This window comes from Macaca thibetana, chromosome 20, assembly GCF_024542745.1.
Source record: "Macaca thibetana thibetana isolate TM-01 chromosome 20, ASM2454274v1, whole genome shotgun sequence".
In the NCBI taxonomy this organism is placed as follows: domain Eukaryota; kingdom Metazoa; phylum Chordata; class Mammalia; order Primates; family Cercopithecidae; genus Macaca; species Macaca thibetana.
The window spans coordinates 27,074,209-27,098,667 of NC_065597.1; the positions used below are offsets into that span (position 1 = coordinate 27,074,209).

Genomic DNA, 24,459 nt, shown 5'->3' on the forward strand with positions numbered 1-24,459 from the left:
AAATTCAGAGCAGTCAAAGGCTCAAAACAAGCTGCCCAGACCTGCAGAATGGGTATAAGAATGCTCAAGATGTTCGTCTCAAAGCCAGCTACCAAAACCTTATCTGTGGGGAAACTTCCTACATGAGAAACACAAAGTTACTTCATGAATAGAACTTTGTAAATAATTAGGAAGCTAGGAGGTAGTTCCTATTTAGGACTATTACATAAAGACTCTAATAGGTAGCACTAAAATTAGGAATGGCTACATAAAATATTTTCATTAAAAAAAATCTGGATAAAACTAGAGTCTCACAGATGTACTTCTGAAAATACTGATGAGTTCTTTCCACAGACTCCACTAACTGAGGGATCATCATTTTCTTTCTCAAGAAACCTAGACCTCAGAGGTGTACAACTTCTGCTCTCACACCTAAGACCACACCCTCGGGAAACACACAGAGCCTTACTGTCATGGTTGGCCAGCGTGAACTCTCCTTCATACAGGCCATCGCTGAACCCCATGTTCCACACAGACAGCAGCTCATTCAGAGCTGGGATGTTAGCTCCTCCAGTATCCGGCATCCACCACTGCCTGGGAAAGTGGTAACAGACACACAGGGAACAGGGAACGAAGACACCCCATACACAGTTATTTAGTCTCTATGACAAAACTCAATTTCTCCTGCCATAATCCAGTCCTTCCACACTAAGGTTTCAACGGAAACCAACTGTCTGGGTTTGGGTAAAACTGCAAATGTAAATGCTTCTGCTGATGTGCAGAATTAATTAAAGCGAAATTTATTTTATGAAATGAAAGTCAGTACTTCACTGAAACACACCAGAGATAATTGCTTAGCCTAGACCCAGCAAAGCTCAGTGAAGGAAGAGGAGAAAGAAGCACAGAAAGATTCAGTCACAGACTCTAAAGAAACCAATTCAAAACATAAAGGTGATTATGTTTATAATACATTGGGAATCCTTGATCCCAATTAACAGGAGGACATCTTCCCCTTGAGTAAATTAATTACTATAAATATAAGTAAATTAGTTATTGTAAATATACAATAATTAAATATAAAATAATTAATTTACTCAAAATATTCTTTAAGTAACAGTTCCTTTGGTGCATTTAAGTTTATATATACTCAGTAATAGAGTGAGAGTGGAGAAGAATTAAACAGAAATTTAAAGTAGAAGTATCTCATATCTAAGATCAACAAGGAAAGACAACCCTCTACATTATTAATAGTACTCATGGTCAGTAAATGTCTTACTTTATGAGCAACTTTCAAGAACATGAGCAACTTTCAAGAACATCTCTACTGTATAAAGGACTATTTTCTTTTTTGTGTGTTTTATTTTTACTCTTTAAGATAGGGTCTCTCTGACACCCAGGCTGGAGTGCAGTGGCTTGATCTCCGCTCACTGCAGCCTTGGCCTCCCAGGTTCAAGCGCTCTGCCCAACTCAGCCTTCCAAAGTGTCTGGGATTACAGGCATGAGCCACTGCACTCAGTTGAAAGGGTTTTTTTTCTAATCAAGCTCTCTGAATATGTCTGTACTAACTGAAAGACCACCAACAGGTCAAATCATCACGTAAGTATTTGCTGGGTAGAATTTAATTCACCAAAAGTCACATTTCTTATACAAACACCAATGCATATCATCAGTACCTTGTGTTTTCATCATAAAACTTCACTTTTCTCATAACGGAAGTGTTGTACCAGTCACTGAAGATGACTAGCGAGAGGCCATTGTCCACGTCCCTCCGGAGCTTGGCGATCTCTTCGGGAAAGTACTCCTCCTCACTGTCCACCATCAGCAAAGTGCCTGGTGAACAAAGAACCAACGCTGGGAACTGTCACCTCTGAATGACAGGACACCACCGCTGCAGAAACACAGTGTGTCACCGGGTCCATGTCTCAGGTTACTGACACCTAACAGTCTGGTTATAGCCCACTTTAAAAGGGGCTATAAAAAGTAGAGGACCAGGGTCCAGCAATACACAGGGACTAACTGTGATCTGATTTCATTTGTGGTGCTCAGGATAACGATTTTTCACTCACTTGAAAAGGAGCAAAATATAAGGCAGAGCTGCTTTTAACTTAAAAGAAAAAAGAGTACGAATGCCCCTGTCTCCAATCAGTCTGTCTTGTATTTCAGCTGAATGTCACACCCACCAACACCTGTTTCAGAGCCTCACCCCAGGCTCACCCAGCTGTGGAACCCACGGTGCATACTCCCTTCGTAGCTATCACTGAAAACTGGGATTCACTCCTCAAACATTTAACAGACATCCACAGTGGGCGGAAAGACCATCTGGCTAGCACAGCATCGCCACTTACCATACTGACTGGCATCAAAACATGTGAAGGGGGCCCCGAGGACCTCCACAAAGTAGCCCATGCTTCTCAGATGCTGGTACATATCCCTGAAATTGGTGTGGATGTGATCACCATTCCTGAAAAACAATAGGCCACAGCATTAAAATGATCAATCTTTACTGGCAATGAAGGCATATCCGTTCACAGGGCCTCCTCTGCAGGAGCACCATGCCGTGGCCCACAGAGAAGGCCTGGATGGCTGGCCCACTGGCATAGGCTTCAGCTTAGGAGACCTGTGTGCTCTGACCTGGACACATGGAAACGGCTGATAAGAAGGAACTATGTGCCTGGCAGGTGCGTGAAAGAGACAAAATGACAGAAGAAATGGCCAAAGACATGTTTAAAGTGTACTAGACCATCGCTGTAGCGGTGGCATTCATGTCAATTGCTGGCAACCATCTGCGTCTGACAGAAGAGCTGAGCAAACGGCCGCAGGAGAGCAGGGACGTTGGAACAAGCCACACAGGGTCACGGTGCTAAGACAGCGGCAGAGCTAACTGATATCACTGCCACTGGTCAACCTTCCATCCCCATCCCTCCCAAATGTGCTCACTTTCCTATGGGACAGTGTATACACCCTCTAGGGGTCACCCCATTCTCACTTCCCAGCCCCCCAGCACCTACTCCTCAGCAGCACAGACTCCAGGTGCTCTTCTCCAGGCCCACAGGCTCACCTTGGTCTATGAACTTCCCACCGCTTCCTGTCTACCCGTCTCTGGTCTGAGCTCCTCCAATCTGGCTGCCAGAGACTTCTTATTTTAAAAGGCAAATCTGACTCTATAACTATCCTGGTCACATCTTCAGTGCTTCCCCTTCCCCTCCATTCAGCATGGAGTTCAAACTGAGTCCAAACATGAAAGCAGAAATGAGCTTGGCTAATGGGCCAAGAGAAAGTCAGCCCAGCTGCCCTGCAGGGCACAGGCGCAGGGAGAGGAGGTATAAGGACTGCGGGGGAAGCAGTGCCAGATTCTGAAGGGCTGCACGGGTCACACCAGGGGGCTTGGCTAGGTGAGGAAGTCAGAATAGGCAGTCACTGGAGAGCTTGAGGCAAACTGTTAGCATCTATGTTTTAAAAAGACTACCAAGGTTGCTACAAGAGGAGTGGAATTTAGGGCAACAATAGCAACACAGTGGCATTCAGGAGCTACTGATGCCGTCCAGGCAAGAGATGACAATGGCCTGGACTAGGGTGGGAGAGGGGAGAAGGCCAGGATGGAATGATCCAGGATGTAGTCTGAGGGTAAGACTGACGGATTTGCTGACTGGCTCAATGGGAGAAGGAAGGAAAAGAGAACAGTTAAAGGAAACTTCAAGCTTTTACTACACAATCATACTTGTGAAAGTTTCAAAAGAGAAGTCAGGCTGCCCTAAGAGCACAGCAAAGGCCTGAACATCGCAGCATCACCAGAGTCCAGGCTCCACGAGAAGCTGAGCAACATCTCCTTTCCAAGAGCTGCGGGAACAGTGGTGCCTCCTCCCACCACGGAGGCTGGGGAGGTAAAGTGCATCCTGTGGGGTGCTTACCAGTCTAAAGGGTCATTCTTCATCCTTAAATTATCCCTGGGGAAATAGCCAGGCGGATAGCGGAGGTTGTGGTACTGATCCCAGAGAACTCTCTTGCTTCGTGGGGGAGTGGGAATTATCTTCACTTTAATGGGGAGCTTTACTGTTGAAGTCTGTTCTGCACCATTTTTTGACTAAAAAAAAAAAAGAAACTTGAAATGCCCTCACTGCCCAGAACGAAACTTTCAGCTTTAAACACATCATTTATATTTATCAATTTAACCTAAAAAATTTGAACACAAGAATTTCCAATAACAAATGTCTGATAAAAGATTCATGTATCACAACTAAGTCTATTCAAACACCTAAAGAGTTTAAGAGTTAAAATTTAAGGCATATTCTATTAATAAAAACTACTAGAGCCTCATAGGATTAACCCTACATTTCCTTTTAGAGAAGGTATATTTTTGGTGCACTTTCTTTGGAGCTTGAAATCTGGTACAAAACAGTCTTCTCTGCTGTTGTGTGGCCACAGAATGGCAAGCACTAGCACTCGCTGATTGAGCTAGTTCTTCAAACTCCAGCAGCTCCGGAGGCCCTGGAACCACCAATTGTGGCCATCGAGGCTAAGCCTGTCAACTGTACTTCCAACGGAGACCCCAGGCATTTGGCCTGTCCCTCCCTGAAAGGTGATGTCCAACAGCTAAGAAAACAAGCCACTTTCCCGCATGTCCTTGCCTCTGTCTCTGCTGGGGAAGCCACAGTGATCATGACATGGCCCTGAGCAATGCCTTCCCAGGAAGCCGCTTTCTTGGTCACAGAAATGGAGATGGCCAGGTAGCCCGACCAAGGCCATAAGACCGAGGAGTAGGAGAAGGCGACTTCAATGTTGTCTCCGTTCTGTGGCAAATAGGGCTGCCAGTCAGGCTGCAGGAAAAAGAAATGAGGCAAAGGCTGAAGTGAAAACCTCCAAGAGAAAACACGTGGAAACCAGAAAAACTCAATTCTTAACAAAACTGGTTCTGAGAAACATTTCTTTAAATAGGGGAAAATAAAATTTATACACAGATACTAAGTAACTACAACCAAAGTAACCTATGGACTGCCTGGAACATACCACTAGAAAAAGTCTAGAAACCGCTATTTCTGACAGCCTCCAATTTTATGGAGACTTTTTTTTTTTCCACTATAAAACAGAGGAACTCTTGTCAAAAGTTCTTTGAAGAAGAACTTTATCTGGCTGCGAGAACTTACACAGATGAAAACTCTCAGATTTAAGGTTATTTCCCAATTAGTTGTATGCTTAAAAAAATCCCATTAATTGAAAGTAGTAACATGACAGGGATACCAGCTGTCCAGAGTCACATTCTGAAGCTAGAAACAGGTGGCCGGAGGAAGGGCTGGCTCAGCTGCGAGATGACCACCCTTCTACTCTCCAGGTGGGAGAAAAGCAGAAAGGGAAGCATGAGCAGAGGCCATCTGGAAGAGACGCCAATGAGAGCTTGCAACTAACCAGTATTTCAGATGAATCTAAATTACTCATTTCCCTCACGATCCACACAGCCAGAACTTACTTCCCAAGTAAGCCAGTGTGTTAACAAAAAAGTAAGAAAAAGAAAAATATCTGTAGGATACGGTGTCCCAAATAATGAAGAAGAAAAGGGATTTTTAAAGAATGCTCTTGGGGCCACTGGTTTGCAAGTGAAAAACTTTCGCTCATCTCTTGTAACACATACCAAATTAACACATATGAAAGAATATTTAACAATCATATACATAAAAATTAGAAAAAATTGAAATTTTATTCTATCTCTGGAAGGATGTTTCTCATCTGTAAAACAATAGAAATCATAAAACATAAAAATTCAACTACATGAAATGTAAAACTTTTACAGAAGCAAAAAAAATCCCCACCACAATAAGTAATATTAAAGGGAAAAGAACATCACCTGGAGGAACATTTTGCTTAAAACACAGCAACGGTTAATTTCTCTACGACAGGACGATCTTGTTAGGTTGATAGAGATAATCCCAATCAATTCCAGGAGAAAAATGGGTTAATGAAATGAACGTGTAACTCATACAAGAGGAAACACAATTCGTAAACACACCAAAGATATCCACCCCACAAAGAACTGAAGTGCACATTACACAAGGCACCCATTACACAAGGCACCCTCTAAGTTGAAAGCTGAAAGATGTACCATCTAGAACAGCCACATGCCCAGCAACAGACGAACGGAGAAACACCACGTGGCCGACCCGCCCAGTGGAGCACTACTCCGCGTGGAAAGCAGCACGGCACTGACAGCGCCACGGCGTGGACACACCGTGAAAACCTGAAGCTGAGGGAAGGAAGCCGGGCACAAAAGAACAGATGCTCTAGTATTCCATTGATATGAGAAGTCCAGAACAGGCAAGCCCACAGAGACAGAAAGCAGGCTGGTTGCCAAGGGCTGGAGGAAGGAAGAAGGAGTGGCTGACAATGGGTATTAAGGTTTCTTTTAGGAAATGTTCCTGAAGGAGATATTGGCACAACCTTGTGAATACACTAAAACCCACAGAACTGTATGACCTAAAAGGGTGAATTTCATGGTACGTGGATTTTATCTCAATTTTTAAAAACACTACTGGAATAAAAACACTTTAAAAGGCAAATCCCCCAGTGAAGGTCTGGTGGAGCCACCTTCTCCTGAAGCCCACTGGCAGCAGTCTAAGCTGACATAACTCTACTGGACAGAATTGGGTAGGATGTGCCAAGAGCCATCCTTGACTGTTCACACCCTCTGATTCAGGGAGCAAATCCAGGGAGTTTATGTTAAAGACATAATTCAAAAAAAAAGAAAACCATATATGCAAAAATATTCAGTGAAATGTTTATAGTTGAAAACTACTTAACAGTTCAAACAAAGGAAAATAGTAAACAAATTATAATTTACTATTTCTACATAAACAACCATTAAGAAGTATACTGGTGCCATGCATAGTTGAATTTTTCTTTTCTTTTCTTTTTTAGAGACAGAGTCTTGCTCTGTTACCAGGCTGGAGTGCAGTGGCATGATCTCGGCTCACTGCAACCTCCGCCTACTGGGTTCAAGCGATTCTCCTGCTTCAGTCTCCCGAGTAGCTGGAACTACAGGTGTGTGTTACCACGCCCAGCTAACTTTTGTATTTTTAGTAGAGACAGGGTTTCACCATGTTTGCCACGATGGTCTCGATCTCTTGACCTTGTGATCCTCCCACCTCGGCCTCCCAAAGTGCTGGGATTACAGGTTTGAGCCAACATGCACGGCAGTTGAATTTTTCAATGTTTATGATATAATGAGAACCACCAAAAAAATTGTAAATTTTTGACAGTTGCACAATGATAACAAAAAAGTAAGTATTGCAGAAAAGGGCTGGAAAAGAATATTTAAAAAACAGTGGCCAAGTTAGTATTCTAAGGCTGGAAGCGAGTTTTCTATTCTTTTTCTCTATTTTTAATTATTGTGATAATGTCTATGCAGTTAAGATTTTTAAAAATTTACAAAACAATATTTAAAAAAAAAGAGTATCTTTCAAACACACTAAAGGATAAAATACTGGCAGGCGCGGTGGCTCACACCTGTAATCCCAAGACTCTGGGAGGCTGAGGTAGGTGGATCATCTGAGGTCAGGAATTCAAGACCAGCCTGGCCAACATGGTGAAGCCCCGTCTCTACTAAAAATACAAAAAATTAGCCAGATGTGATGGCAGGCACCTGTAATCCCAGACACCTGGGAGGCTGAGTCAGTAGAATCGCTTGAACCTGGGAGGTGGAGGTTGCAGTGAGCCGAGATCGTGCCATTGCACTCCAGCCTGGGCAACAAGAGCGAAACGCTGTCTCCAAAAAAAAAAAAAACAACAACAAAAAAGAATGAAATACTACAACTGGGCCTTTAATTATAGGCGCAAAATTGTATAGATGAAAAATCAAATGTAATTAGCTGACTTAGGAGCCAAAGTCAAGATGCCAAAGCAAAAAAGCAAAATTGGTTTAATTCATTTATGCCCTGACTTACTCTGTAACAGACTTAGGAAATAACAAATCACTACTTCCAACAGCTCTGGCACCCTAGACAGGGCTAGTTCCTTTTTTTTTTTTTTTTTTTTCCAGACAGGGTCTTGCTCTGTCACCCAGGCTGGAGTGCAATGGCATGATCTTGGCTCACTGCAGCCTCAACCTCCTAGACTCAAGTGATCCTCCCACCTCAGCCTCCTGTATAACTGGGACCACAGGCACATGCCACCATCCCTGGCTAATTTCTTTATTATTTGTAGAGACACGTCTCAGTTTGTTGCTCAGGCTGGTCTTGAAGTCCTGGGCTTAAGTGATCCTCTCTCCTCAGCCTAGAACTTTTCCTTTTTTTGAGTTATTTCTCAGCAGAAATAACTGTGGCCTAAAGGTCTGGGCTGTGTCTAAGTTCACCACCAAGTCAGACACCAAGTCAGAGAGAAGTTTCACCTTATCTACAATTCTTCCTGTGACTCCCATGCCGTTGAGGATGGTGACATTAACAACTGTCGGCATTCCTCCATAGTAGATGGGCTGGGAGCAGTAGGGCCACATGTAGGGACACTCAGTCAGATCTATGTAGCTGGGGCTCAAACTGAAATAAAGAATACAGTGTTAGAGTAGATCATATGAGAAAACTTCAATGAAGCAACACAACTGTACCAGAAAGAGTTAACAAAGCAGACGGAGCTTGAGAAGGGCTTGCTTACAGGGCTGCCCTAGGCTGGCATCTGGGGACTTGGCTCTGGAATGCTCCTGCACAGATAAGGCCTCTGTGCCAACCTGCTGTCTATACAGATAGTGCGATGTGCAGGGACACCTCTGCTTTTGCAAGTCTGGAGCTGTGGGAGTTGTGACTGGCAGAGAATGAGTATGTGACCAGCCCTAATGGAAACTTGGACTTGAGTCTCTAGAGGGCTTCCCTGGGCACAAACATGTACACATGTCAATGCAGTCTGCTGCTGGGAAAGGGGCCAGCTCTGTGAGACTCCACCTGGCAGGAGAGAGGGGAGAGCTTAGGAAGCTGTGCCTGGATTTCTCCAGGCTCTCTCCGTGTGAGGTGTCTTTTTCCCTTACAGAGCCGCTGTGCGTCCTTGCTGTGCCACTACAATGAATCTTAGCTGGGAGTGTGACCACAGGCTGAGTCCCATGAGTCCTAAAGCACCGAGCGTGGGAGAGGTGCTGGGGAACCTGACGTAATTTGTGTCAGAAGTGCTGACACAAGTGCTCTGGCAATTATGTTGGTTTCATGGTTTCCCCTTATCTGAACTGAGTTTGTGTTGGGTTCACATCACTCCTAGTGCAGCAGCGGTGTCAGCTACGCCCGAACAGGTGAAAAGACAGGCAAGAGACAAATGTTTCAGGCAAGACGTGACCCAAGACGGCCTCCCTGAGAACACCAGGCATATGTGGATCCTGCTTCTTAAGCTGCACCCACGTGCAGTGGGCATGAGGCTCTGCTCAACTGCTTCACCTCATTACAGGAGATGCCAGCCTTTCTCAAACAGCAACTACAGTATAAGGAGTATTTTTTATTAGTTTGTAATAACAAAGATGTATCTGAGCCAACTGAATTGCTACATAAGAAACCAAATGGAGTATCTTTAGGGACACTGTGACTTTCACAGGCAGTTATAATCAACAAATATCAAAGTCATCTAAATAGATACCAGCTTCACAAATCTAAGGTTCACAAAAAAAGAAAAGGAAATAGGTATCACCTAGTTTTAAAAATCTGAATGGATTGGCCATGTGACCACAATTGTATGCATCAGCAAAGGTATCTGTCCTACCTGAAATGTGTTTGTAAACTTTGCTGGTAACTGTGCTCTGTAATCAGTTTAATTCAACTACTAATTCAACATGATTTAACTAAGAAATCATTATTAGCAAACAGAATTCAACATCATATTAAGAAAACAACACCGCAAAACCAGTGGGATTTATTTCAGAAATGTAATATGGGAAACTCATTAACATCATAAACCATATATACTAATAGGTCTAAAGTATTCATATGATTACCTTTCTAGATGCTGAAAAAGCCTACAAAATTCAATCCACAGTCCTGATGAAAACACTAAAAAAAACAGCACTAGACAGATAATCTACCAAAAAAAATACACACACACACACCCACACCCCTACCTTAGGGATAAATCCAGCATCTTACTTAACGGAGAAACACAAGAGGCATTTCCATTAAGATTAGGAACAACAAAAGGATAGCCACTATCTCCACTGTTGTTCAACACTGTGCTAGAGATACCAGCCCATGTAACTAGACAGAAAATAATCAACGAAGCCTTAAGAATCGATAAGGAAGACGTAAAACTATCTTTATTTCCATATGACAGGTTAGTATACCTGGAAAACCCGAGAGACGCAATAATAAAACTAACTCAAACAATAATTCAATTAGGTAGCAGGATATAAAATTAACATATAGAAATAAATCAACCAGTTAGAAAATATAAAAGAAGAGAAAACCCCATCTACAACAGCAACAAAAAGATTAAATACTTAAACTTACCAAGAAATGTGTAAAACCTATATGAAGACAACTGTAAAACCTCCTGGAAGACACACAAGACTTGAGCAAATGGAAACACATCCTTTGCTCTTAGACAAAATAACAGCACTGTAAAAATACTACTTCTAAGTTCATTTAAAATTTGATGCAACAAAAACTCCAACAAGCTTCTCTCATAGAATTAAGTAAGTTGATATGAAAATTCATATGAAGAAAACAAACATGTAAGCATAGCCAAGAAGGGCCGGGTGCAGTGACTTACACGTGTCATCTCTTTGGGGGCACTTTGAGAGGCCGAGGCGGGAGGATGGCTTGAGCCTAGGAGTTCAAGACTAGCCTGGGCAACATGGCGAAACCCTGTCTCTACTAAAAATAGAAAAATGAGCCAGGCATAGGGGTGTGTACCTGCAGTCCGCCTACTTGGAAGGCTGAGATGGGAGAATCACCTGAGCTCAGAGGGCAGAGGTTACAGTGAAGCAAGATCATGTAACTACACTCCAGCCTGAGCCACAGAGCAAGACCCTGCCACAAAAAAAAAAGAAAGAAAAAAGAATACTCAAGAAAACACTGAAAAAAAAAATACAAGAGGAACTAGCACTAACAGACATTAAAAACATGCTACAAAGTATTTATAATCAAAACAGTGTGGTACCAGTACATGGACAGACAGACCAGTGGAACAGAATGGAAACCTCAGGGATAGACCTAATACACATGAAAACTTAATACGTAATAAAGACAGTATCTCAAATCACTGAGGCAAAGATGAACTTTTTAATCACAAGAGCTTTAACAAATGGGTGGCCATTTGGCAAAAGAAAAAATTAGATCCATACTTCCAAACAATACACAAAAATAAAACTCCAAATGGATCAAGGAATCTCAAGTAAATAAAAGAAAGCAAACAAGTATTAGAAGAAAACATGGGTGCATTTCTCTTTTATCTACCTCAGTGCAGAAAAAGACTTTCTAAGGACTCAAAATCTAGAGGCATCAGCAGAAGAGTAACAAATGTGACTATTAAAAAACAACAACTGCATGGCAAAAACATCTTACATTAAAGTCAAAAGACAATGACAAAGTGGCAGAAAAATCTGCAACATGCATCCCTGACAGAGGGTTACTAACCCTAATATATTGAGAACTCTAAAGAGGGGCCAAAAACCCCATTGAAAAAGAAATGAGGCCGGGCGCGGTGGCTCAAGCCTGTAATCCCAGCACTTTGGGAGGCCGAGACGGGCGGATCACGAGGTCAGGAGATCGAGACCATCCTGGCTAACACGGTGAAACCCCGTCTCTACTAAAAAATACAAAAAACTAGCCGGGCGAAGTGGCGGGCGCCTGTAGTCCCAGCTACTTGGGAGGCTGAGGCAGGAGACTGGCGTGAACCCGGGAGGCGGAGCTTGCAGTGAGCTGAGATCCGGCCACTGCACTCCAGCCTGGGCGACAGAGCATGACTCCGTCTCAAAAAAAAAAAAAAAAAAGAAAAAGAAATGAACAGACAATTCACAAGAAAGGTAAAAAAAAAAATAGCTCTTAAACACAGACTTAGGTGTTCAAACTCATTCATAAATAGAGAAATGCGAATTAAACAACACAGAAATACTATTCCTTACCAATCAGATTTGTAAAAGGTAACAAGTATGACAGAACATTCTGTCGGTGAGGCTCTGGGGAAACCAGCACTCATGCACACTGCTCACACAACACAAACAGGCACAACCCTTCTGCAGAGAAACAAAGCAATGCCTAACAGAATTACCCAATGCTCTCAACGCTGACCAGCAATGCCACTTTACCTAACAGAGCTACCAGACGCTCTCAACCTGGACCAGCAGTGCCACCTTACCTAAGACAGCTACTGGACACTCTCAATGCTGAGCAGCGTAAATTTTTAGGAATTTACCCTGAAGGAACACCTCCAACAAAACTAAGACACACAGGCCTGAGGTTATTCATTGCAAGTTTATAATTACAAAATACTGGAAACAATTTAAAAGCCCACATGTAGACAAGTAATGGCTTAAACAATTGTACATTCACAGGATATGATTGTGAAAAAGAAAGAGAATCTCTATGCACTCACGTGGAGAGATTTCCAAGACGTTAAGTGAAAAAAGCAGAATCCAAAAGAATATCCACAACGATGCTATCCTTCTATGTATGTGCTCATTTGTGGGGTGGCAGGGGCGGGGGGAAGGATAAACCCAAACCTGATGTGATCGTTACCTAAGGCGTGTGTGGAAGCCTGGTAGAAATAATGAGCGAATGGGAACTGACATGGTTTGGATGCTTGTCCCCTCCAAGGTTCATGCTGACTTGTAATCCCCAATGTTGGAGGTGGGCCTGTGGGAGGTGACGGGACCATGGGGGCAGATCCCTCATGGCTGGTTTAGCACCATCCCTTTGGTGATAACTGAGTTCTTGCTCAGTTCAGGCAAAATCTGGGTGTTTAAAAGTCTGGTACCTCCCCACTCTCTTGCCATGTGATGTGCCGGCTCCCCTTCACCTTCTGCCATAATTGGAAGCTTCCTGAAGCCTCCCCAGAAGCAGGTGCTGGCGCTATGCTTCCGGTACAGCCTGCAGAACCAAGAGCCAGTTGAACCTCTTTTCTTTATAAATTACCCAGTCTCAGGTATTTTTTTTATAGCAATGCAAGAACAAACTAACACATCCTTAGAACCACAGTAATGTTTCACATACCCAATAAGTTCTAATCAATCAGGATGTGGGGGAAATCTAAAAAGGTACAAATATGAATAAATGAGTCCAACTGTATTAAAAATAGACACCAAGGAAAGAATTAACCTAAGTAACTGAAGAAAACATTATAACTATATTCTGTAGGGCCAAAGATAATGATGCACTATCATAAATACTATATTTAAAAAATTCACAAAGACACGGGTTAGCAATTCCAAAGCTGCTCAGTATGTATATACTAGGACTAAGCAAATAAGTCAATATATTGTGGATAATGAGAGCCAGGCTTCTCACTGTTGGAGAATGGAGCTGAAACAGAGGTTTAACATGACCATCTCTGTAAACAAGAAATAAATAAATAAACAGAAACAAGGAGAGGGAAAGGCTGGAATGAACACTGAGATACTGGGTGGAACCTGGAGGTGGCATTCCTCATGTTTCCAGTACATACACCGATAGGCAGATACAGAAGCAGGCGTGTGTGTCTGTGCACGTGTCCATACACTGCCCAGCTCTGTCTGAAGAGTGCAGTAACCACTGTGAGCACAGCAGCTGTGAGCACCCCGAGTGCCCAGGTCTTGGTGTCTCAATACCATTAGAACAGGCCATCAGGAAAGACTTGCTTGGAGAAAGAACTGATACCAAGGCTAGAGCACAGAAGTGCATGACAGGACATCCTGCGCTGCCAAGAAGACAGAAAGTGCTCAGAAAAGGCTGGACACATGCTGAAAACACACAGAAGCCAACTAGACGGAGCTCCCAACAGCCAACTCTGGGACAATTTGAACGACCAACTAAATGATGATATTATTACAATCCACAGAGTAAAATAAATATCTATGCTTCCATACTGATATAAAGAACTGAATAAATAAATGGGAGAGAAAGGACAGTTCTTCCTTCCAGCAGAGTTCCAATTAATAAATACAAATGGAACGAAGGAAAAAGAAAATCATCATGTGTCAAAGTCCTCAGGAGTAATCACCAAAAGCAAGAACCATCAAGGCATGCTAACATGAGTGAGTGGAAGTATGTGAAGAAACAAGACCATCTCAAAACACGCCTCCACAAGACACTGAGAAGTCACAAAGGAAACAGGGGCTGCACAGTGGAGACATCCGGCAGGTGCCACCTCTGGCCCCACAGGGCCAGCAGCTCAGGTCTCCTCTACAGGAGGACACCTGCAGCTGCTGCCCTCGGGTCCTCACACGTCTGTGCCAAGCCCATGCTTCCCCCCTGGGGCTGCTCCCAGCCAACGACTAAGCACAGAGCAGGCACTAGGGCAGGCCCATTCCTGGGGGACACAGGACTCCTCCAACAGGCAATCTGGTTCAAGGATTTCCCATGAGCTAAAACTTTTTCAGGCCTGTGCGAGCCTCCTCCTCCCCAGTTCTCCTAACTTTTCGGTGTCAGATCAGCACTGCAGTTCTTGCCTATTCTCACACCCTTGCCTTTATCCTTCAGAGGCCCTCACTCCCCACAAATCTTTTGAACATCTAATCCTAGCTTGGCGTCTGCTTCTTGGAGGACCCAGACTGACAGACCACATTAATCAAATGATGAAAATGAACACCACCAGTAATAAGATGAAGGAAAACGGAGGAACCATCTGTGATTAGAGGAAACTAAGAAGACAGGAAAATGAAATCTAACGTGGGATTCTGGACTGGATCCCAGAGAAGGAACCTGTGGGATGATGGGTAGAATCTGAATGAAGCCTGCAGGTCAGTCAGCAGAGCTACACCAAGGTTCATTTCCAGATTCTGAGGCTCATGCTGTGGTCAGCAGTGCTACCAAGATTCATTTCCAGGCTCTGGTGCTCATACTGAGGTTTCGGAAGATACTAAGGTTAGGGAAAGCTGGGAAGGACTTAGGGGTTCTCATGAACTATTTGTGAAACTTTGCTATAAATCTAAAATCATTTCAAAATAAAGGGTGAAAACAAAGCAGGGCACAGGCTGGACGGGAGCACCATGGGAGCTGGCGAGATGCATGTGGTCTGCAGGTGAATGACAGCACAGGGCCAGTGTTCGTAGGTTAGTTTTAACAGCTGTACTCCAGTGATCTGAAACAGTGGCATCAGGGGAAACTGGGCAATCTTGTTATGACAACTCTCTCCTATTTCTGCAAGATTTCTGTAAACCTAAGATTATTTCAAGTCTAAAAAAGTAAACAAAAGCAAAAAAAAAAAAAAACCCAAACCACTCAGAAATCATTACTTTTAACCATTTATATTATAGATAACATCGGTAAGTCGAAAGTAGCTACCAGTTCTGCCAGCAGTACCCTGGTAGAAGCAGCAGAAAAACCTCTCTGAGCACCCCGAGATTTCTGTGCTTAGTCATCATTTTTTGTTTCGAGGCTTGTATCAGTGCAGAGGGAAAATTTGCCCAGAGCCCAGTGAAGGAGAGAAAGTCCCATTGGCAGGATGGCGCACTGACCTTGCCTGTGGCTTGTAGCTGTTGAGGATCTGATAGGCTCTGAGCAGATCGAGCTTGCCGTGGCCTTGCTCAAACATGTTGACCCCGGGGAGTCTCCGGGCTGACGCAATCAGGGCCTGCTTCATACTAGCAGGATTCACCAGCTCACGCTTCTGGACTGTGCTGGAGGAAAAATCAAGCATTTGTTCATGTTCTCTCAGTAAACGGATGAAAATCAGACCACTGAAACCTAACCTACAAACGTGCACACGAGAGGCCTGCAGTCTTGTTTCATATCTAACGGGTGCTTGTCTGGCGCAGCCCGTGTGAAAGCATGAGAGCGCACTCATTTCTGTACCTGCTCCAGGACTGACCGCTCCACAACCTTCTACGGGACCCATGGGCTAGGGCCATTTATGCTAAATGCACCAGTAGCACGTATGTTTCTGATAATTCAACTGAACAACCATATAGGTTGCAGAAGGCATAAATGTGTAGGACGTCCTGACTCCTCAGGGGAGGGGAAACCTGCTGGCCACAGGAAGAAGATGCCATGGGACACCGCCTGGTTGGGAGGAAGAGGAGCACACTCAGATCCTGGGGAGGGGCCACAACACAGGACTGGCAGGAGGCACAGGTCTGAGTGAGGACCGCTGCCTCCAAAGCCAATCCTCACCTTTTTGTTTCCAAATTGGGAGGCTTGTCTGGGACGAGCCACCCTGATGGACGATGCCTTTCAGAACGACGCAGACCTAAGGCCACCTTCAGTTTCACCATAAGAATGCATCTGAACAAGCTTTAACACACAGTGTGACCTGGCTAGGAACTCAGCCTGGTGATACTAACATTAAAACATCTATTTTTATGTATCTATGTATTATAAATACAAGTCAATTTTAATTCCTAAAATTGAGGGGGGAATATCAGTATGCAAAAAAGGAAAACTTACTCTCCTAAGTTCCTAAATATTTGTATGTGATAGTGGTTGGTCTTGGAGTCTAGGCAGGTTTTCTAAATGGGAAATCTGACATAAGAAGACGAGATGAAGCAGAATTAGTTTTTAATGACAGAATAAAAGAACTGCTCAAAGCTACAGGTCAACAATCTTCCTCCTCTTCCTGCCTATAAAGTGAATTCAAGGGTTGCGTTCCACCGCCTTTCACAGCATCATCAGGCTGGAGCTCAGGAGGCCCGCCGCTGCTGCTCGGCTTCTATTAGGAGCGACTGTCACACACAGAGGTGTTTCTGAATGATCACAATGGCATTTTTATCTGCTGCAGTGGGATGATGAGATTGAAAGGCTTCCTTGTTGCTGAAAATATCTGTACTTAAAGAAGCTGCCGGGAACAGGAACGACCCCTCGGCTGCCCGCTTACTCAACAGCAGAGAGCTAATGGGCTCAACGGTGAAGGCAGAGCCCTCACTGCCCGCTAACAATCATGGCGTGTAGGAGAAATGAACCAGTATTTTCTGTTTCTAGAATCAACAAAATTAGAAACAGGAGCCCTAACCGAGTCCTCTCCACCTGGCAAATACCAGGGTGCAAGCAGGCCAGGTAGCCCACTATCCACCTTCCCTCCACTCTGTTCCTCACTTGATGTAACACTGGAGAGAGGAAAACAACTGGAAGAGAAGACAGTGTTTCCAGCAAGCACACGGTTATTCTCCAGAGGCCAGTCTGGCCAACGTCAACATTCTCAAGAATTTGGCTCCAAACTGTAAGGGAAGAACAGAGAAAAGGGGAAAGAGATAGATATCTACCCCCTTTTTTGGTAGAGATGGGGTCTCACTATGTTGCCCCAGCTGGTCTCAAACTACTAGCCTCAAACAATCCTCTTGCCTTGGCCTCCCAAAGTGCTGGTATTACAGGTGTGAGCTACCACAACCAGCCCAACATCTAGCTTTATTAAGGATTAGTAACAAAATAATATCTGGCACTAGAAGCTAAAATCAATATTCAATTTACTTAAAGAGAATTTAAAATATAAAGACATTTAATACTATTAGCCTATATTAATTAATTTTTAAATTAGCATAGAATAACTTCCAAATATGCAGAGTTTTGTGTGTTATCACAACACTCAACTAAAACTTCATCTAAATAGAAGAAGTACAATTTATTTTGGGGGAAGATACAGTGACAAGATAAATGCCAGCCCCAAAGACTTCTTTTTATAACTGAGAGTAAGGAAACACGGGCCTCCGAAGAAAGTGACAGCATGTGAACATCAACTCTGGTCTACTCGCTTGGAGAACTTTATTTATTCATTGGCTGATTGAGACAGAGTCTTGCTCTGTCAAACAGGCTGGAGTGCAGTGGCGCGATCTCAGTTCACTGCAGCCTCCTCTTCCCGGGTTCAAGCAATTTTCCTGCCTCAATCTCCTAGTAGCTGGGATTACAGCCGCCCACCACCACGCCTGGCTAATTTTTGTAATTTTTAGTAGAGACGGGGTTGCACGACATTGATCAGTTTGGTCTTGAACTCCTGACCTCAGGTGACCTGCTCCCTCAGCCTCCCAAAGTGCTGGGATTACAGGTGTGAGCCACTGCACCCAGCCTCTTTGAGAACTTTCTTCCAGTTTCATTATCTGCAAGATTAAGTTCCAGTCACTAAGCTCCACTCCAACTGCAGGAGATTCAGTGAGACAAAGCGGAGTGGTGACTGTCAGTCCCTGGCGGGTTTGACATCCTTAGCTACAGAGAACATTAAAAGGTGAGTCCCTGTCACAAAAACAACAAATGGGTAACACTGAGAAGATGGATGTGTGAATTCGTTTCACTAGAGTAACCTTTTTACTATCTATATGTATCCCATAACATCATGTTGAATATCTTACGTATATGCAATTTTTTTTTTTTTAAGTGAATCCCCAAGGAAATGGAGGATATATGGCAGGGACATATCTTACTTTTTGTTCCCTGCCTGATACATACGCTTGCTTGGATATAAAAAGCACACTTCTAGCACATAAATGGGATATTAGAAAACAGAACACAAACAGAGAAACAGGTATTTTGCCTATGTTTACTTGAGCTTATAAAGTGTGTTCACATTCAAGTCATCTAACTATCAAAGAAGTGACTCCTACTCTTTGCAGAGATGAAGGAGGAGAGACAGAGCAAGGCTGTGAAGGGCCTAAGCTCTCAAACCCAAGTCAGGGCAGAAGTAAGACACAACTCCTGCTCTGCTGGCACCGAGTGCTCCTGTCCTGACGTGGGAGCTACTGTTCTCTGGGGGGCAGCACTCACCTCACTAATAAGGTGACAGCGCCTGCAACCACTGGAGAAGCAACACTGGTTCCTGAGAGGGCCCGGCACCCCCCTTTCACGCCAGAACCCCGCACGCCAGCACCATAGGTGACAATGTCAGGTTTCACGCGACCGTAGCCTCCTGGTAGCTCCTATGAATAAAAGCAGCTTGGTTTCTATGTCTCATACTTTGCTGTACAGCCACATGCAGTTATGAATGAATCAAATCAGAACAGAGATATGGGTTACACAGCATAACCTTAGGAAGGCACTGGTTTTAGTCTGAAATTCACTCCAGGCCGGGCGCAGGGCTCACACCTGTAATCCCAACACTTTGGGAGACCGAGGCAGGTGGACTGCTTGAGCCCAGGAGTTCCAGACCAGCCTGGGCTACACAGCAAGACCCCCATCTCCACAAAAAAACCCAAAAATTAGCTAGATCTAGTGACACAAGCCTGTAGTCCTGGCTACTCAGGAGGATCACCTGAGCCCAGGAGGTCAAGGATGCAGTGAGCCGTGATTGAGCCACTGCACTCCAGCCTGGGCAATAGAGTGAGATCCTGTTCCTCTCAGCCCCCGCCTCCAACAAAAGAGAAAAAAAAAACAAAGAAATTCACTACAATACAGAAAATAAGCTTAAATGATAACGTAGAAAGTAACATTTTAAAAATATATTTTATAACAACCAGAACAACGGCAAAGGCATAAAGCAATTAAAAGATAAGTATTTCAATTTTGCTGACATGCCAGACTAGAAAGCGCACACTGGCTTATCACCAAGACCAGAAACCGGAAAATGCTTTATCTCTAGATAAGTTAAACTTAGAAATATGTTAGAAAAATTAGAAAATTAAAATGTAAAAAAACCCAAACATGTTTCTTTACAAGGAAAAAAGTACAAGGTATGAGTGGATGTTTCAAATGGTTGTAAAAGAGGAAATAAGAAACCATTGAGAAGGAACAAGATAACCACCCGACTAACTTGGGATAAGGTTTTAATAAGTACTCGCTTAAGCTTCTTAAGAATTGGGGCAAAACAAGAAATATTCCGTCAGAAAACATGAGACCAATTTGAAGGGAAGGCCAAGGACCGTGGACACACACACTGGGACACCGAGTGAAGGCACCCTCCACTGCAGCTGTGATGATGGAGGGACACTTCTCAAATGCCATTAAAAAGCTGGTTGGTGATGAAGGCCATGGACGTGACATCTCGTCATGGTTCGGTGAGAGCGTTTACACGGGGAGCTGGGGACAAAGTGGCGGATGCAGTTTCCTAGTATCTGGCAGCACAAGGAACATGCTGAGGGAGCATGGATGGGAGGACATGCAGCCTGCCCTGGACAGACTATCACATGAGAGAGTGGTCCCCAGCCAATGCGTCAGCTCCAGGAAGAGGCATGTGAGTGTGGGAGGCGGGGACCCCTGGTGAGGCTGAGTGGCGGGGACGCTAGGGGCTGACACTGTCACAGTACAAAGGCTCAGTTTGAAGGCACAGTACAAAGGCTATCCTGTAAAGTGCTGCAGTGTGGACGAGGCCCACAGTGTTCCCAGGCAGTTGGGAATCTTTGCAGGGACTTATCTGAGGCCTCCGAGTGTGACACGTGAAGTTAAAGCAAGGACAGATGCTCTGACCCTGAAGAAAGCGAAGGGCGGGTGCTCCCCTCAGCCACCGTGAGGGCAAAGGTACACAATTGCTGTTCTGCATGAGCATCTAATTTTTCATCAAACTTTGACAGGTAAAGGTGGGTGAATTTGCTGCATAATTAAACCCCGAACAGCTGAATTATTAACTGTAGCAGTTATTTTGAATTTGTCCAGCTAAATGCAATTGTTTCTGGGTTAGCAGAGTTGATATTAAGCTGTTCTCAATGGCTTCTCCAACTTCTTAAGGCCCCCCGCAAAAAAAAAAAAAAAAAAAAAAAAAATCACCTCACCTACCACTGAGGAGGACTGCTTACCACTACTAGATAGGGTAAACAGTTACCACTACTAGATAGGGTAAATGGTTACCACTACTAGATAGGGTAAATGGGCAGGAACCCAATTCACCTAAAGATGAGTTCAGGCCGGGCGCGGTGGCTCAAGCCTGTAATCCCAGCACTTTGGGAGGCTGAGACGGGCGGATCACGAGGTCAGGAGATTGAGACCATCCTGGCTAACCCAGTGAAACCTTGTCTCTACTAAAAAAATACAAAAAAACTAGCCGGGCGAGGTGGCGGGTGCCTGTGGTCCCAGCTACTTGGGAGGCTGAGGCAGGAGAATGGTGTAAACCTGGGAGGCGGAGCTTGCAGTGAGCTGAGATGCGGCCACTGCACTCCAGCCTGGGCGACAGAGTGAGACTCTGTCTCAAAAAAAAAAAAAAAAAAAAAAAAAAAAAAAAAAAAAAGATGAGTTCCTCAGAAATCAGTTAATAACTGAAACTGGGAGACACACTTAGAATGATCACAGCAGCTGTGCACTTGCCAGAGTGAAGGGGCAGATGCTGAAGGGGCCAGATCTCTCGTCCTCATGGCTGGGCAGGCACTCACAGCCCCAGCTATTCACCCAGGAATGTGAGGGTGTCTGTGCACTTACAAATACACCCCACGGCTCATGAACAACCGGTGCCACTAACCACAGTAGTCTGTCCAGCTAAATACAGTTATTTAGCAAAGAAAAGTGTACCCAGGTAGTCATTCCCCTTGAAGAAAAGCGGGCGATGTTATCTTCAAAGTCAATGCCGCCTACTCCAATCACATCCATTTGATCAGCAGGGTTATTCAGAGTGCTATATTGAGACAAAAAAAAAAGACAAAAGAAAAGAAGAAAAACAAGAGAAATAATTTAAAATGGATGATTCAAACCAGGGCAAATACTCCCAGAACAATCTAAGACTGTATGAGCTTCTTCTGCGGGAAGATGTGTGCAGCTCCTCACGGCTGTCCTGTGAAATGCATGACTCTGCCACGTTCATATTGTGCTCCAATTACACCCTCTCACCTGGAACGCCCCTCCTTTCTTCTCCTCCCTGTCAACTTGGCACACTGGGGCTAAAAAGTGAGACTCAAGGCTCACTTTTTCCCTCCAGCAATCCAAGCCTTAAGGATCTGTACTTGCCTTGAACTTCACAACACTTAACATGATCACAGTTCATCTAATGACACATTCTCACATCACTTTCAAACTGTTCCCAGTACATTCATCTTAACTCCCCAACTAAATCACACACTTCTCTGGGAAGAAACCGTAACCACACATTTGCATCTGCCAAGGTCAGGAAGTGGTAAGTTTTCAATTGACCTTCTGTGGTGGTGTTCTACCCTCCTCCTAGGGAACTGTGGAAGGACTATCATTACTCTGTAATCTTGAGCTCCTTAGATCTCTCCAATACCTTACGTGCACTAGATCTGCAAAGAAATTATAGTGAAATAAATAATGGCAAAAATGTGTAAACCACAAAGTCAAGATAAAGGTGAACTATTTGAAAATATGAGACACTCAGTTATAAAACTGCATTGCTAAGCTTTATCTATTATGGCTATACTACCAAAAAAATGAACTCTTTGACAACTCAAGAACTACAACTGATTCCAAGTGGCTTACAAGATAAGAGCAGCATGAAGTTCTCCTTCTAGAGTGTTTTTAACTGACAATTCCCAACACACCGAGACAAAGTGGTACTGCCTTCTCAGCCCACTGGCCACCAATATCCTACCAGCATTCAGAAGAACCAATAATGATTTTCTGATGACTGATGCTAGATGTTTACACATTCCCAGGAACACAAGGAGCAGAGGTTGGTACAGAAGTCACTGATAGAAACTCCCACCGAAGGTGACCAAAAAAATACCACCTTTCCACCCTCCTCTACCTGTCAATCCCTATAATGCTTAGTGTACTTTAAACTCTTAAAAAATGTAATCCCAGCACTTTGGGGGGCATTAAGAAATATTACTAAAAATACAAAAATTAGCCGGGCGCGGTGGTACTGAAAAATGGCGGGAACCCGAGGGTGAGTGGAGATCTGAGGCTGCAGACTCGCTCAAAAAAAAATAATAATAATAATAAAAAATAAGAGAAGACATTAAGCACCACAAAGAGCGCAGGACCACAGAGAAAGAGAAAGAGACCACAGCAAAGCGGACCGGAGGATGTGTGCCTCGCTCCCAGAGGAGCTGACGTATGCACATTACTGTCCTCAGACCAGCCCTGGGAGGAGTCCCACCAGATGCCCAAGCAGAAAAAACCACACCCGCCACAAGCTGGGCTGCTGTGATCATATGCCATGTCCCATCACTGCAACAGCCAGCAGGTGCCCAGGTCTGTGTGAGGCAGCACGAGCGTACAAACAAGGTGGAGACGGGGCCTTCCTTGCAAGGCTCTGCTCCTCCAACCCACTATAAACTCACAACTCTGATAAGAAGCTATCGAGTGCAACCACCCACAAAAGCCACAGGGTTTCAGAACAGCAGCCAGCATGTGAGAAAGCAGTCAGAATAGTATGTGAAAGAGCTGACAATCCAGACAGGCGTGGCCAGGAAGATGGGCAGAGGGACGGGGTGCGGAAGACCTGAAAGAAACAGAAGGCGGACACTTATTCCAGGAAGGTGTGTGTGGGGAAGTGGAAGATCAAGGTGAACCGAGATTCTGGCTGGAGTTGGCCAACTACGGCCCATGGGCCAAACCAGCCCACACCTGTTTTTGCAAATACAGCGTTCCTGGAACACAGTCATGTTCATTTACATATAGATCACCCACAGCTGCTTTCACACCATAAAGCCTAAACTATTCATTATCTGACCCTTTATAGAAAAAGTTTGCAATTCAGTCCAGAATACTGAAGACCTTGAAAACCAAAAGAAAAATGTGGATTTCATCTATTAGGCAATAATAATCCGCTGCAGATTCTTGATTAGAAAACTGCTAGAATATGTTTGAACGGTAGAAATACACACAAAACAGAAAGAGCAGCTGTCATTCACAGAGCATCGTCGGCATTCATGGTGCTCTCCTCCCCGCACTGTCTGATTTCAGCCTCACAGGCACCATGCGGGCTGCTCTCTGCTCCCATGACAGGTGAGGGAGCTGGGGCTCAGAGAAGTGACGGTGCCTCAGCTGTAAGCAGCAGGTCGGACTTGTCTGCTTCCACACCTACTTTCATCCCTGTCCATGCTGGAAGGGCTGGGGTGGGAAAAGACTCAGATAGGAAAACAGGCTAGGAAACACTGACACCCGGTGACTCTGAACTGGTGAGTGCCAGCCATGAGTAGGGACATCAAAAATGGGACGAATATTTAAAAAGGAGACAAGAACACCTGACGAGATGACTTAATAACTGGAGTTTGTCACGGCAGAGCTACAGCAAGGGTATGTTCGTGCCACTTGCATCTATGGCTCCTGATACGTATCACTGATGCCACAGCAAAATCCAGAACGCTGGACCTCTAATGAGGGTTAGGATCATTTACTCAACTACCAGGCTAGAATCCTATGAATGCCAATATCCACGTTTTCTGAGATATACAAACATGAACTTCACATAGCTTCACCTCCTATTACACCCTGGATTTGCATAAAGCATCCTACAGAAACTGAGCACAAGAAATGACTTATAAATATTATCTAGAGAATAAAACGAAGCTGCTGGTGGAAAGAAAACTGAGACCTCGAA

General features: G+C 44.2%; 1 protein-coding gene across 1 annotated transcript in view; it reads right to left on the bottom strand.

Moving 5' to 3' along the window:
* The window catches only part of MBTPS1 (membrane bound transcription factor peptidase, site 1), a 65,392-nt gene that overhangs the window by 13,732 nt on the left and 27,201 nt on the right, over positions 1 to 24,459 (bottom strand). The window contains exons 9-17 of the mRNA XM_050775043.1: positions 21,474 to 21,576; positions 18,807 to 18,958; positions 15,578 to 15,739; positions 8,351 to 8,495; positions 4,605 to 4,793; positions 3,888 to 4,060; positions 2,325 to 2,440; positions 1,653 to 1,809; positions 449 to 573 (exon numbers count right to left, since the gene is read on the bottom strand). Coding sequence (XP_050631000.1) covers positions 449 to 573; positions 1,653 to 1,809; positions 2,325 to 2,440; positions 3,888 to 4,060; positions 4,605 to 4,793; positions 8,351 to 8,495; positions 15,578 to 15,739; positions 18,807 to 18,958; positions 21,474 to 21,576 — 1,322 coding nt within the window. The remainder of the gene's footprint in view (positions 1 to 448; positions 574 to 1,652; positions 1,810 to 2,324; positions 2,441 to 3,887; positions 4,061 to 4,604; positions 4,794 to 8,350; positions 8,496 to 15,577; positions 15,740 to 18,806; positions 18,959 to 21,473; positions 21,577 to 24,459) is intronic.